Source organism: Gorilla gorilla, chromosome 2, assembly GCF_029281585.2.
Source record: "Gorilla gorilla gorilla isolate KB3781 chromosome 2, NHGRI_mGorGor1-v2.1_pri, whole genome shotgun sequence".
NCBI lineage: Eukaryota > Metazoa > Chordata > Mammalia > Primates > Hominidae > Gorilla > Gorilla gorilla.
In genome coordinates this window covers 136421226-136437054 of record NC_086017.1, presented here as the reverse complement: position 1 = coordinate 136437054, position 15829 = coordinate 136421226, and the positions used below count along the sequence as shown (strand labels likewise).

At 42.9% G+C, this 15829-nt stretch overlaps 1 protein-coding gene across 1 annotated transcript in view; it reads left to right on the top strand.

Moving 5' to 3' along the window:
* OSBPL11 (oxysterol binding protein like 11) overlaps window positions 1-15829 on the top strand; it is a 69413-nt gene that overhangs the window by 33482 nt on the left and 20102 nt on the right. Inside the window, exons 8-9 of the mRNA XM_019024675.3 lie at window positions 2061-2201; window positions 12053-12551. Coding sequence (XP_018880220.1) covers window positions 2061-2201; window positions 12053-12551 — 640 coding nt within the window. The remainder of the gene's footprint in view (window positions 1-2060; window positions 2202-12052; window positions 12552-15829) is intronic.

The window sequence follows — 15829 nt, the reverse complement described above, 5'->3', positions numbered from 1 at the left end:
AGTAATGCATAGTTTATGGTACTTTATATATTCGTAAATTACTTCTTTAAAGAAATATATGGCACAGGGACTTCCAAAGTTGGCAAAAGTTTTGGCTTGATAAGACAGGCATTGCAGGCAAGGGTTGGCAGGGGAGAAGAAAAAACAGTAATGTGTAAAATGCTTATTTCTCTGTAGCTGTTTGACTGGCTCATTTGTAGAAACAGCAGTTAGTAAGTATTTATTAAGCTTAGTATATGGCAAGTACAATGCTAAGAATTAGAGGAGAAGCAAAAATTAGAAGATACAGGTTTTTCACTGAAGAGACTTATAATCTGCTTGGAGTCACAACATATACACTAAAATGATGAGATGATAATATAAAGCAATATATTTTTTTCTTAATTGATACCATGTAGGCTATTGGGATAGGGGCATTCAGAGAAAGGAAGAAGACATATTGAGTCGGGTACATGAGAAATGCTTTGGGGAGAAAGTGGGATTGGAATTGGGCTTTGAAAGGAGACAGGATTTGAAAGGAGGAGGAAGAGAATGGGAATCTCAAGATGAAGGACTAACACTAGCAAGGATCCCAAGGCATGTGTGTTTATTGAAGAGAAAGCTTGCCTGGTAATTTTGAACCCAGGATATGCCATTCACTGACATGTGGACCAATTAATTAACCACTCTTAGCTTCAACTTCCTCATCGGTAAGGTAGGGATAATACTACCTTGTAAGATCCTTATGAGGATAAAATGAATTTAGTAGAACACCTGGCTTATGGGAAATGATCACAGTATTTTTGGATTTTACAACTCTGAATGGCACTATTCATATTGTACTCTGTGGAATGAAGCTTCCAGGAGCACTGCTCCATAGAATGCAGTGTAAATTGTGCCTCCAAATAACATAAAAATAATGCAGAAGGGTTTAGTCTTAATGACAATAGCGTCATGATCATGGGGAAGAATGTACTATGTTTAAGAAGATTGGTACATGATACGACTTGGAATAAAATGTGAATAGAAGGATATGGAAGTAGACATGAAGGCAAATGAATAGATTATGTGCATTTCAAATGAAAAATCAATTGGATTTGTGACTGACTGGATATAGGTTTAGATCAAGTCAAGTCCCAAGTTTTTGACTCTCAGTAGTTAGATAAAATTGTATTGTCATTCACAAAGGAAAATTAGGAAGAAAGAATCTTTTGAGAAAAAAGGTTTAGTATAATTATAAACATGTAAATTTTACAAGAGAGGAGGTTATGTGATTATAAATGTGTATAAAAAACAATTAAGGGGCCGGGTGTGGTGGCTCATGCCTATAATCCCAGCACTTTGGGAGGCCAAGGCAAGTGGATTACTTGAGGTCAGGAATTTGAGACCAGCCTGGCCAACATGGCGAAACCTCATCTCTACTAAAAACACAAAAATTAGCCAGGTGTGGTGGTGTATGCCTGTAGTCCCAGCTACTTGGGAGGGTGAGGCAGGAGAATCGCTTGAACCCAGGAGGTGGAGGTTGTAGTGAGCTAACACCACTGCACTCCAGCCCAGGCAACAGAGCAAGACCCTGTTTCAAAAAGAAAAAAGCAATTAAGGGACCGGGCATGGTGGTGGGCACCTGTAATCCCAGCACTTTGAGAGGCCAAGGCGGGTGGATCGCTCGAGGTCAGGAGCTTGAGACCAGCCTGGCCAACATGGTGAAACTCCATCTCTACTAAAAATACAAAAATGAGCTGGATGCAGTGGTGCATGCCTGTAATCCCAGCGACTCTGGAGGCTGGAGGAGACATTCTTCACTCTTTTTGAAAAATTCTATTTTCCCCCCAAAAAAGAAAAATAGTTCTTACGTGATATATATGGCAAAACTGCAATATGTTCAACATCAGCAATAATGGGGCTCTCTGAAGGAAATTTATACCATGGACAAATAGTTGTATTTCTGAAAGATTTTTGCCTATACTCAGATTCACTTTGGTCAAATACAAATGTCTTCAAGTCTGATATTTATTGTTTTGTTCTCAATGGATATGAATAGGTAGTTAAAATACTAGACTTTTGCTTTGTTTTCCATCAAGGAGCCTGAAGAAATAAATGCAGATGATGAGATAGAGGATACATGTGACCACAAAGAGGATGACCTGGGAGCTGTAGAAGAACAACGTAGTGTCATCCTACATCTCTTGTCACAGCTTAAGCTGGGCATGGATTTAACGAGAGTAAGTAATGGCATAAGCTGGCTATGGAGATTGTTAAGGGCTGTACCAGTAATTGTTCATGTTTATGTCAGGACTTTATATTTATTTACTTTTTAAATTTAAATTTTAATTTTTTTTTGAGACGGAGTTTTGCTCTTGTTGCCCAGGCTGGAGTGCAATGGTGCGATCTCGGCTCACTGCAACCTCCACTTCCTGGGTTCAGGCGATTCTCTTGCGTCAGCCTCCTGGGTAGCTGGGATTACAGGCGCCCACGACCATGCCCAGCTAATTTTTTGTATTTTTGGTAGAGATGGGGTTTCACCACGTTGGCTAGGCGGGTCTCGAGCTCCTGACCTCGTGATCCTCCCACCTCGGCCTCCCAGAGAGCTGGGATTACAGGCGTGAGCCATTGCACCTGGCCGGTCTTTTTATTTTTTGTGATTTTTATTTTTTATGATTTTTTTTTTTAGTCTCCTGATCAGTATTTTTTATTTTCATAAAAAATGGCTTTCTTGGCCAGGCACAGTGGCTCATGCCTGTAATCAAGCTGGCCTTGAACTCCTGATCTCAAATGATCCACTCTCCTTGGGAGGCCGAGGTGAAACCCGTCTCAGGAGGCTGAGACAGGTGGATCAATTGAGGTCAGAAGTTCAAGACCAACGTGGTGAAACCCCAACTCAGGAGGCTGAGGTGGGCAGATCACTTTAGGTCAGGAGTTCAAGACCAGCCTGGCCAACGTGGCAAAACCCTGTCTCAGGAGATGGCTGAGGTGGGCAGATCACTTGAGGTCAGGAGTTTGGGACCAGCCTGGCCAATGTGGTGAAACCCCGTCTCTACTAAAAATACAAAAATTAGCCGGGCATGGTGGCCTGTAGTCCAGCTACTTGGGAAGCTGAGGTGGGAGGATCACTTGATCCTGGGTGGTGGAGGTTGCAGTGAGCTGAGATTGTGCCACTGCGCTCCAGTCTGGGCAACAGAACGAGACTCCATCACTAAAAAAAAAGGCTTTCTGGCTTTCTTGTGCAGCAGGAAGTTGTCTGGCAAGTAATACCAATTGTCTTTGAGTTTCAGAACAAAATTAAAGAGTCCATTGGTATACTATACTGGAAAATGTAGAGAAAATTATGTAATCCTACAAAACTATGAAAGGCATTGACACTTCCACTTACTTCCCACATGCAGATCATACATTTGGGGTATTATCTATAACAGGAGTCTGCAGACTTTTTCTGTAAAGGGCCAGATAGTAAATATTTGCAGCTATGTGGACATAGGTCTCTGTTGTAGCTATTCAACTCTGCCTTTGTAGTATAAAAGCAGCCATAGACAATATACTGGATTGGGCGTGGCTGTATTCCAACAAAACTTCATTTACTAAAACAGGAGGCCAGATTTAACCCAAAGACTACAGTTTGCAGATTCCTGGCCAAAAGCTTTGCTTCTTTAAGTGTGATCTGAAGACCAGTAGCATCACCATCACCTGGAAACTTGTTAGGAATGCAGAATCTCAGGCCCCAGTCCCAGACTTAGTGGACCAGAATCTGCATTTTAATAAGATCCCTGATGATTCATATATACATTAAAGTTTGAGAAGCACTAATCTGTAGTTTTTAATTTTAGGCCAGTTTTCTCTGTTCCCAGTTTAACTAGTGTGCCTTAATTTGTCTTAACAATTAATCCATGACATTAATTTAAAAAGCCAATCAAGTTCAAAACCTATATATGTCAAATATTTATTACTGTAGGATTATTTACTTTGAATTACTGATGAAACAATTTTACATTAGTATGGAATTTCAAAATTGACTTTAGGAGGTAGATGTCAGTTGGAGATTTTTTTGATGCCATTGAAGGTAGATTTAAAACATTGTTTCCAACGAACTGTTCATCTGAAAATATAACTTAAATAGAAAGCATAAGAAACAGACATTTTAGGAATTAATAAAGAAACCCATAAAGCTTTCATTATTTATATAGCTTCAGTATTTCAACTGGGAATCATTTCTGTTCTAGAAATATTTTCATATTAATGGTTCAGAAAAGACCTCATAGTTGTGAAATTGGTTAAAAATGAATAGTCTTCTGAAGGGGTTGTTTGGTATTAGTTAGCATGGTGTTTGCAGTCCCTGAGTAGATTTGCATTTATAAGGCACAAGAGCAGCATTGAGGTTTATGAGGCATAAGAGCATTTGAAAGAAGTGTGCTGTGATAGTAATCCACATGGTAGAAGTTCTCTCATGGCATGAATAAGTGCATATACTATACTTTCTCCACATTTGTACCTTGTTGATTAAAAAGTTGTATGTGGCTGGGTGTGGTGGCTCATGCCTGTAATCTCAGCACTTTAGGAGGCCAAGGCAGGTGGATTACATGAGCCCAAGAGTTCAAGACCAGCCTAGCCAACATGGCGAAACCCTGTCTGTACCAAAAAATACAAAAATTAGCTGGGCATGGTGGTGCACGACTGCAATCCCAGCTACCATGTGGCTGAGATACAAGAATTGCTTGAACCTGGGAAGTGGAGGTTGCAGTGAACCAAGATTGTGCCACTGCCAGCCTGGTCAACGGAGCGAGACCTTGTCTGTGTTACACATATATTACATTAACATTAACCAACCACAAATTAAGAACATCTATACAACATTTAATGGAATGATACTTTTCAGGCAATATTAAAGAGCCTGGTGGCTGGGTGCCATGGCTCACACCTATGATTCCAACACTTTGGGAAGCTGAGGCGGGTGGATCACTTGAAGTCAGGAGTTGGAGACCAGCCCGGCCAACATGGTGAAACCCCGTCTCTACTAAAAACAAAGAAATTAGCCGAGCATGGTGGTGCACGCCTGTAATCTCAGCTGCTCGGGAGGTTGAGGCAGGAGAACCGCTTGAACCCAGGAGGCAGAGGTTACAGTAAGCTGAGGTTGCACCACTGCACTCTAGCCTGGGAGACAGAGCTAGATTCTGTCTCAAAAAAAATAAACAAATAAATAAAAATAAAGAGCCTGGTCACTAAACTGCAGTCACAGCTACCTCTTATCTAACAATAACACTTAATTAACAAATATTTACTGGGCCCCTGTTATATTCCAGATACTGTGCTAGGTCTTGGGACAGGAACAAATAAGATAACCATGGTCCTAGCCTTCATGTTGTGAATAAGTAATATGCATTTTCCTACTGTTCATTTTGTTTCTTTTTAAATAATATTATGAAATTATATAAACACAAAATTTTAGAAAACTAAAGAAAATCTATCATTTTACTACCCTAACATAACAGAGCTCTCACTTTTATCTTTCTTCACATTGTCATAGTTTATATGGAATTTTGTTTTACTTCCTTTTTTCAGTTAATTTTTGTGTGTATGAAATGTGTTAAACACACAGGAGACTGAATGGTATACATATAAACATTCAAAGAAAAAAGATAAAATGAATACCCATGTATCTACCTCTGACATTAAGTTATAGAACACTGCCTGAACTTGGAATCTCTGAGTTCCCCTCTAATTTATAGTCCTCTACTTCTTCCTCCATAAAACAATTTACTTGACTTGTGTGTTAATTATCCCTCTACTTTTTGCTATAGTTTTACTGCTTTTTTATACTCCATAATGATGTTTAGGAAAAAATGAATAGCTAACATAAGCTTAGCATAAGGAAAGGACTGTGTTGCCATTTGTAGAAAGCAGCTCCCAGAAAAAGACAAGTTAAACATTTGAGTCTCTGGCTTTAGCTTCTTATAAGTTATTGAGAAAGTTTAGAAGAGCCCCTTCTTGTGAAATTATAAGGCAAAGTTGTGAGTCCTGTAACATATACATCCCAGAGCATTTGGTGTGAGTCAGCTACAGGAGGAATGTGGGCTGGGGGAGTGAGCTGCTCAGTATTTTCAGTTTCAAAGCAAACTGTGACCTACCTCCAACTCTCAGGAATAGATTGAAGTCAGAAGGCTTCTTTCGGGGAAATGAGCATCTTCAGCCAGTCCAGACAGCAGAACATGGAGAGGAGACTAAGAACTTCACCAGCAGATAGTCAACACAAGCCAAATACAGATACACTTGGGATCAGTTTCACTAGGCTATTTTATCCTGAGGTTTGAAAAGATGATACAATGGCAGCATGAAGCATGTGGATGACAGTCTTCAGTATGTCTGTCTCTTGAGTCACATCACTCTAATCTGGACCAGGATTTCCTTTAGCATTCTCTTTGGCTAATCCGTTTACTGTATCCGTTTCTTCTTTCTTGGTTGCCTCTCATTTTGTTGGAATATATCCTCCATTAATTTCTCAGAAAGATTTGTAAGAAGCGAATGTGAAAATGTGTGTCTGAAATGTCTGTGTTGCCCTCGTGTTTCACTGCTGGTTTAGACAGAATTTGTTACTTGTGGCCAGGTGCAGTGGCTCACGCCTGTAATCCCAGCACTTTGGGAGGCCAAAGCAGGCAGATCACTTGAGGCCAGGAGTTCGAGACCAGCCTGGCCAACATGGTGAAATCCCCTCTACTAAAAGTACAAAAATTAGCCAGGCATGGTGGCACATGCCTATAATCCCAGCCATTCAGGAGGCTGAGGCACAGGAATCACTTGAACCTGGGAGGTGGAGGTTGCAGTGAGCTGAGATGACGCCACTGCACTCCAGCCTGGGTGACAGAGCGAGACTCCATCTCAAAAAAAAAAGATAATATCTCCGTGCTACAGGGTTCTAATGAAAAGACTGAAGTCATTCTGATTCCTGATCTTTTGTTTGTGACTTGTTTTGTATGTTCTTCTCTCCAAAATTGTTTAGAATCTTCTCTTTATCATGTCTTGGTATTGTGACATTGATGTAGGTTTCTTTTATCCATTGTATCTGGGCACTTGGTGGGCCTTTTCAGTGTGACAACTCATGTTTTTGAGTTCTCTGAAATTTTCTTGAATTATTTCTTTGATGATTGTATTAGGGTTCCTAGAAGGACAGAAAGAAGAGGATAGATGTATATATAAAGGGGAGTTTATTAAGGAATATTGACTCATACAGTCACAAGGTAAGGTCCCATCATAGGCCATCTGCAAGCTGAGGAGCAAGGAATCCAGTCCGAGTCCCCAAACCTCAAAAGTAGGGAAGCCAGCAGTGCAGCTTTCAGTCTGTGGTTGAAGGTCCAAGAGTCCAAAAGCGAAGAACTTGGGGTCTGACGTTCAAGGGCAGGAAGCATCCAGCAGGGGAGAAAGATGTAGGCCAGAAGACTCAGCAAGTCTAGTCCTTCCATGTTCCCCTGCCAGCTTTTATCCTAGCAGCTGATTAGACGGTGCCCACACAGATTGAGGGTAGGTCTGCCTCTCCCAATCTGCTGACTCAAATGTTAATCCCCTTTGGCAACACCCTCACAGACGCACCCAAGAACAGTACTTTGCATCCTTCAATCCAATCAAGTTGACACTCAATATTAACCATCACAATGATTTTTCTTTCTTCTATTTTGTTTGTTTGTTTGTTTGTTTGTTTTCTCTGAAATCCTTATTATGTGGCCATTGAACTTCCTGGTCTGGTCTTTTATTTTTCTCTCATACTTTTCTTTTTCTCTGTCTGTCTTCTGTGTTTTGGGAGATTTCCTCACCTTTTATCTTTTAACTCTTCTTTTGACTTTTCATTACTGTCATGTTTTTAAATTTTCTGATTTTTTTAAAAAGCATTCTTGTATATATATAATATCTTCTTTTTTTTGGTTTTTTTTTTTTTTTTTTTTTTTTTATTGATCATTCTTGGGTGTTTCTCGCAGAGGGGGATTTGGCAGGGTTACAGGACAATAGTGGAGGGAAGGTCAGCAGATAAACAAGTGAACAAAGTTCTCTGGTTTTCCTAGGCAGAGGACCCTGCGGCCTTCCGCAGTGTTTGTGTCCCTGGGTACTTGAGATTAGGGAGTGGTGATGGCTCTTAACGAGCATGCTGCCTTCAAGCATCTGTTTAACAAAGCACATCTTGCACCGCCCTTAATCCATTCAACCCTGAGTGGATACAGCACATGTTTCAGAGAGCACAGGGTTGGGGGTAGGGTCACAGATCAACAGGATCCCAAGGCAGAAGAATTTTTTCTTAGTACAGAACAAAATGAAAAGTCTCCCATGTCTACCTCTTTCTACACAGACACGGCAACCATCCGATTTCTCAATCTTTTCCCCACCTTTCCCCCCTTTCCATTCCACAAAACCGCCATTGTCATCATGGCCCGTTCTCAATGAGCTGTTGGGTACACCTCCAAGACGGGGTGGTGGCCGGGCAGAGGGGCTCCTCACTTCCCAGTAGGGGCGGCCGGGCAGAGGTGCCCCTCACCTCCCGGACGGGGCGGCTGGCCGGGCAGGGGGCTGACCCCCCCCCACCTCCCTCCTGGATGGGGCGGCTGGCCGGGCAGAGGCGCCCCTCACCTCCCAGATGGGGCGGCTGGCCAGGCGGGGGGCCGAACCCCCACCTCCCTCCCGGACAGGGCAGCAGGCTGGGCGGTGGACTGACCCCCCCACCTCCCTCCCGGACGGGGCGGCTGGCCAGGCAGGGGGCTGACCCCCCACCTCCCTCCCAGACAGGGCAGCAGGCTGGGCAGTGGGCTGACCCCCCCACCTCCCTCCCGGACGGGGTGGCTGGCCGGGCTGAGGGGCTCCTCACTTCCCAGTAGGGGCGGCCGGGCAGAGGCGCCCCTCACCTCCCGGACGGGGCGGCTGGCCGGGCGGGGGGCTGACCCCCCCACCTCCCTCCCGGACGGGGTGGCTGGCCGGGCGGGGGGCTGACCCCCCCCACCTCCCTCCCGGACGGAGCAGCTGGCCGGGCAGAGGGGCTCCTCACTTCCCAGTAGGGGCGGCCGGGGCGGCTGGCCAGGCGGGGGGCTAACTCCCCACCTCCCTCCCGGACGGGGCGGCTGGCCGGGCGGGGGGCTGGCCCCCCTACCTCCCTCCTGGACGGGGCGGCTGGCCGGGCGGGGGGCTGACCCCCCCCACCTCCCTCCCGGACGAGGTGGCTGCCGGGCGGAGATGCTCCTCACTTCCCAGACGGGGTGGCTGCTGGGCGGAGGGGCTCCTCACTTCTCGGGCGGGGCGGCTGCCGGGCGGAGGGGCTCCTCACTTCTCAGACGGGGCGGTTGCGAGGCAGAGGGTCTCCTCACTTCTCAGACGGGGCAGCCGGGCAGAGACGCTCCTCACAGCCCGGACGGGGCAGCAGGGCACAGGTGCTCCCCACATCTCAGGCGATGGGCGGCCGGGCAGAGACGCTCCTCACTTCCCGGATGTGATGGTGGCCGGGAAGAGGCGCTCCTTGTTTCCTAGATGGGATGGCGGCCGGGCAGAGACGCTCCTCACTTTCCAGACTGGGCAGCCAGGCAGAGGGGCTCCTCACATCCCCGACGATGGGCGGCCAGGCGGAGACGCTCCTCACTTCCCAGACGGGGCGGCAGCCAGGCAGAGGCTGCAATCTCGGCACTTTGGGAGGCCAAGGCAGGCGGCTGGGAGGTGGTTGTAGCGGGCCGAGATCACGCCACTGCACTCCAGCCTGGGCGCCATTGAGCACCGAGTGAACGAGACTCCGTCTGCAATCCCGGCACCTCGGGAGGCCGAGGCTGGCCGATCACTCGCGGTTAGGAGCTGGGGACCAGCCCGGCCAACACAGCGAAACCCCGTCTCCACCAAAAAAATACGAAAACCAGTCAGGCGTGGCGGCGCGCGCCTGCAATCGCAGGCACTCGGCAGGCTGAGGCAGGAGAATCAGGCAGGGAGGTTGCAGTGAGCTGAGATGTCAGCAGTACCGTCCAGCTTCGGCTAGGCATCAGAGGGAAGACCGTGGAAAGGGGAGAGGGAGAGGGAGGGGGAGGGGGAGGGGGAGGGAGAGGGAGAGGGAGAGGATAATATCTTCTTAATTCTCTGAAGATATTATTTTTTATTTTTGTTTTTTCCCCTCCTTTGAGGTTTCTGTTTCCTCCAAATCTGTTTCTTTATTTTGTTCTTTATATTCCTAGTTAGAGGTTTTCTCAGAAATCAGATTTTCTGCTCACGATTAAGTTTAGGGAAACTAAAATCTGATTTTAAGCTTTAACATGTAGGTGGCGCCTATGTTTTTCATTGTCCCATAATCTGGATGGGCCATTTGTTGGGAAACTTGGTGTCAGTATCATTAGGTTTTTTTTCTAGGTTTAGTCAAATTTCCCAGAAGAAAAATTTTTTCATCTCATACTTGGTGAGTCCAAAAGGAGTTAAAAAGGAGAAGAAGGCTGCATGAGAGAGGGTGTTAATAGCTAACGTTTAGTTTATATGGAGTTATTAAATGCCCTTGTTATGTATCACTTGGTATCCACTCTCTTAGAATTCCTTGCTATTCTCCAGTCTAGAGAATAGACCACCTTGTTTATCCAGAGGCTAAACCTCTAGACTTTGAGGTCCAAGAGGGTAGTTACTAACAGTGTGGAGTTGGGGGTTTGAGTTAGGCATCTAATTGCTTTCCATACAGATTTTACTCAGTTATTTTTATTTTATCATTTCTGTGAATCCCCAGATCCAGAGGTACCTAGTGCTATCAACTCCTGAGCCTTTTTAGGAATATGTGCATATTGTAACCTACTGCCTAAGTTTCAGCTTTCTAGTTAGGAACTCTCAAAATTTTGTTGTGTTTTGTCTACTTTCCTGGTATCTCTGGGTTTGTCTTTATATGAAGTTAATTTAATTTCAGTGGAATTTCGACAGAAAGTGAAATTAAGATGCATGTGTTCAATTCACCAGCTGAACCTGCAACATCCACTGTCTTTTGTATTATTTGTATCATCTTCAAAACCGTCTTTTTAAATGACTATAATAGTCAATTAAATGAAAGTTCCCTACTTCAGTTAGCTAGAACCGTAGTTTAAAATGCAGGTTGTTCTAATTATTTTTTCACATTGCTTTTCCTTCATTCAATTATTTATTTCCTAAGGCTAGATTCTTGGAATATAAGTACTAGGCTAAATGGGTAAGAACATCTTAGGGCTCTTGAAAAATATTGCCAGATTTTGCTTTCTCAGACGTTTAAACCATTTTACAGTGCCTCTCCCAACTCTGCTTTAAGTAAAATATTTAATCTTTCTTACACTTACCTGGTTTTAAGTATAAAAAGTTCTCTTATTGGAAATAGTTCTCTTGTGCTTAAGATTAAATATATGTTGCAGTTTTTGCTTCGGTTTGTGATCTCTTTAGTCTGTTCTCAGGGAATGACATTTATTGACTTTTCTCATGTCTTGGTCATTCATCTACAATTTAATTTTAACATAGGAAAGGAGCAAAGGCATGGCTAACATTTACTTTGAGTTTTAACGTCATTTCCCTGGTGATACTTTTATCCAGTGTAGAAGTTTGAGGATTTTTTTGAAGTTTCTTCTGACTCTCTTGAATTTATGTTTAGTCTTGGGCAGATTTGCGTGTCCTTTTAAGAATGCTTTTTTGTTGTTGTTGTTAAGACAGGGTCTCACTCTGTTGCTCAGGTACAAATGCAGTGGTGCAGTCATGGCTCATTGTAGCCTTGACCTCCCAGGCTCAAGTGATCCTCCCACCTCAGCCTCCTGAGCAGCTGGGACCACAGGCACAAGGCACCATGCCCAGCTAATTTTTGTATCTTTTGTAGAGACACGGTTCCACTATGTTGCCTCAGCTGGTTTCGAACTCCTGTGCTGAAACAATCCTCCCAACTTGGCCTCCCAAAGTGCTGTGATTATAGGCATGAGCCACTGCGCCTGGCCAAGAATGCTATTTTTTAATGTGACTGAATACTTTTTCTTTGTGACTTTGTTTTTAATACCTATCTAGAATGAAATGTTTTCAGAGAGAGAATAGTTGTCTACAGATATGCTACACATGGATTAAATTTCCCCTCTTTCATTGATTGTTGTTTTAGGTGGTGCTTCCTACATTTATCCTAGAGAAGCGTTCCTTGCTGGAAATGTATGCAGACTTTATGTCTCATCCAGACCTATTTATAGCCATCACTAATGGAGCCACAGCTGAGGACAGAATGATTCGCTTTGTTGAGTACTACCTTACCTCATTTCATGAAGGCCGTAAGGGAGCCATTGCTAAAAAACCATACAATCCTATCATTGGAGAAACATTTCACTGTTCCTGGAAGATGCCAAAAAGCGAGGTAGCATCCAGTGTTTTTAGCAGTTCTTCCACCCAGGGAGTCACAAATCATGCTCCTTTATCGGGGGAGTCTTTGAACCAGGTGGGATCAGACTGTTACACAGTCAGATTTGTTGCTGAGCAGGTTTCTCATCATCCTCCAGTCTCAGGATTTTATGCAGAATGTACAGAGAGGAAGATGTGTGTAAATGCGCATGTCTGGACTAAGAGCAAGTTCTTAGGCATGTCAATAGGCGTGACAATGGTTGGAGAAGGTAAGTAGAAAAATTATTTTTTATATATATATACACACATATATATATGTATTTTTTTTTTCCAAGCAGGAATGAAAGTTTACTTTAAAAGGCTTTAGAACAGGAAAGAAAGGAAAGTTCGCTTGGAAGAAACCCAAGCAGGCATGTGAAGGTCAAGTGCCTGTTTTATAATTTTTAATATCAAACTACAATCTTAAATTTAGGAACCCTAGATAAATATTAACTCTAAGTTTAAAATATTATGTTACTTTTTCGCTCCAATTTCTAGAGTGTTCCAGAATGCTTCCTGGGGGGATGGGAGGAGTATATCTATGAACTAATGTAAATTCTCTTTTTAAATTATTTTTTTCTGATTTTAAATATTTCTTTTCGTTTGTTTTCTTTTCTTTTTTTTGAGATGGAGTCTCGCTCCGTCGTCCAGGCTGGAGTGCAATGGTGCTATCTCCGCTCACTGCAAACTCCGCCTCCCAGGTTCAAGCGATTCTCCTGCCTCAGACTCACGAGTAGCTGGGATTACGGCGCCTGCCACCATGCCACCACACCCAGCTAATTTTTATATTGTTAGTAGAGATGGGGGGGTTTCACCATGTTGGTTAGGCTGGTCTCAAACTCCTGACCTCTGATGATCCACCCACCTCGGCCTCCCAAAGTGATGGGATTACAGGCATGAGCCACCGTGCCTGGCGATTTTAAATATTTCTTATCAAATATTTGGAAAACTAGAAAAGTACAAAGCAGAAAATAAAAGCTTCTGTAATGCCTGCATCCATATATATATAAATTTAATATTTTATACTTTTTCTGTGTGTGTATGTTCATACTTTTAGCCTTATAAAATTAGAATTAATAATATATATAGTTTTGAGTACTGCTTTTTAAATTAAATATATTCATTTTATCATGTCATTGATAAAACATATTTTAATGACTGCATAATATTCTGTGAAATAGATTTTCCATCTTATATTTAAACATTTCCCTTTATTTGGACATTGAGGTTGGTCCCAAATTTTTATTATTATAAAAATCACCAAAAAATCTAGGTAAATCTTTTTTTTTAATTTAATTTAATTTTTTTTTTTTTTTTTTTTTTTTTTAGAAACAGGCTCTTGCTCTGTTGCCCAGGCTGAAGTGCAGTGGCATGGTCATAACTAACAGCAGCCTTGACCTACTCAGCTCAAGCCATCCTCCTGCCTCAGCCTCCCAAGTAGCTAGGACTACAGGCATGCACCACCATGCTAGGCTAATTTTTTTAATTTTTATTTTTAGAGATAGGGTCTCAATATGTTGCCCAGGCTGGTCATGAACTCCTGGGCTCAAGTGATCCTTTGGCCTCCACCTCCAGGCATTAGCCTGTAATCTCAGCACTTTAGGAGATGGAGGCCAGAGGTGCTATTCATAGAATATTTAGGTGCTATTCATAGAATATTTAAAAATATATACTTATAAAAGTTAATTCTACTTCATCAGAAGATTATGAAAAAATTATTTTTGGAAATGCAGTGTTTTGACCAAGAATATGAAACAAAAACAAAAATCTCCACAGAAATTATTGAAGAGTTAATGAAAATATAATGATAGGAAAAAAACTACCACTTTTATGTTAAAGGAAAACTCTTATGCAAAGAACACTTTGCTCTGAATGTCATCTTACAGTGTAAGCATGGCATCATTAAGCCAATCTAATATTTTGAGATTGTGTTATAGTCGTTATGAAGAAAATATCCTCTTTTTCAGTTTTCCCCATTTTTAAGTTCTGTTATAATATGTCTTACCAATTTCCAAATAATATTTCAAGTTAATTACAACTTTTATAACATTAGAAAGTACTCTCTCTCTCTTTTTTTTTTGTTTGGTGTGTGTGTGTGTGTGAGACACGGTCTAGCTGTGTCGCCCAGGTTGAAGTGCAGTGGGGCCACCTTGGCTCACTGCAATCTCTGCCTCCCAGGCTCAGGCCATCCTCCCACCCCAGCTTCCACAGTAGCTGGGATTACAGGCGTGCGCCACCATGCCCAACCAATTTTTGTATTTTTTGTAAAGATGAGATTTTTGCCATGTTGCCCAAGCTGGTCTCAAACTTGTGAGCTCAAGTGATCCACCCACCTCAGCTTCCCAAAGTTCTGGGATTACAGTTGTGAGCTACTACACCCAGCTGAAATCATTCATATTTTATTAGTTAAAAAAAAAAGTTTGCTACCCTTCGTTATAAGCTCCGTAACGTTAGCCTTAAGCACTTCATAGATCAATTTGCTTATTTTATAAGTGAAAAAATACTGAAGTCTAGAGATGACGAGACATGTCTAAGGTCATAAATGTTAAGGAATAGACACATTTAGAACCATATTCTTTGACACTCTCCCAAAGGACAGTTACTCTTATCAGTTCATGTAACAGTAAGAATCTGGAAATGGTAGCCTCTCACACTGCAAGAAAGGAAATACTTCAAGAAGTGAAGAAAAGCCCAGCACAGTGGCTCACACCTGTAATCTCAACACTTTGGTGGGCCGAGGTGGAAGGATAGCTTGAACCCAGGAGTTGGAGACCAGACTGGGCAACATAATGAGACCCTATCTCTACAAAAATTTTTAAAAAAATTAACTGGGCATGTTGGCTTGCTTCTATAATCTCAGGTACTTGGGAGACTGAGGTGGCAGGATCACTTGAGCTCAGGAAATTGAGGCAGCAGTGAGCCATGATCGTGCCACTGTACTCCAGCCTGCATGACAGAGGAGAACCTTGTCTCAAATGTAAAATTTTTAAAAAAGAAATGGAGAAAAGCATTCATGTCTTAACCATGCTTTAATTATAAAGGAGGTATGTAAATAATTTTTTATTGTGCTGCTACATATTAATGGAATATATTGGAAATTTAATGGTTATCGATATCCTCAACAGAAAGTAAGTAAAAGTCAGGAATGGGGCTGGGCGTGGTGACTCACGCCTGTAATCCCAGCACTTTGGGAGCCCGAGGTGGGTGGACTAGCTGAGGTCAGGAGTTCGAGACCAGCCTGGCCAACATGGTGAAACCCCGTCTCTACTAAAAATACAAAGAAAGTAGCCAGGCATAGTAGCAGGCACCTGTAATCCCAACTACTTGGGAGGCTGAGGCAGGAGAATCGCTTGAACCCGGGAGGCAGAAGTTACAGTGAGCTGAGGTCGTGCCATTGCACTCCAGCCTGGGCATCAAGAGTGAAACTCCATCTCAAAAAAAAAAAGACTTAAAATATATACAAGTATGTTGTCTGTCATCTGACGGCTCTCATTATGTATAAATATAG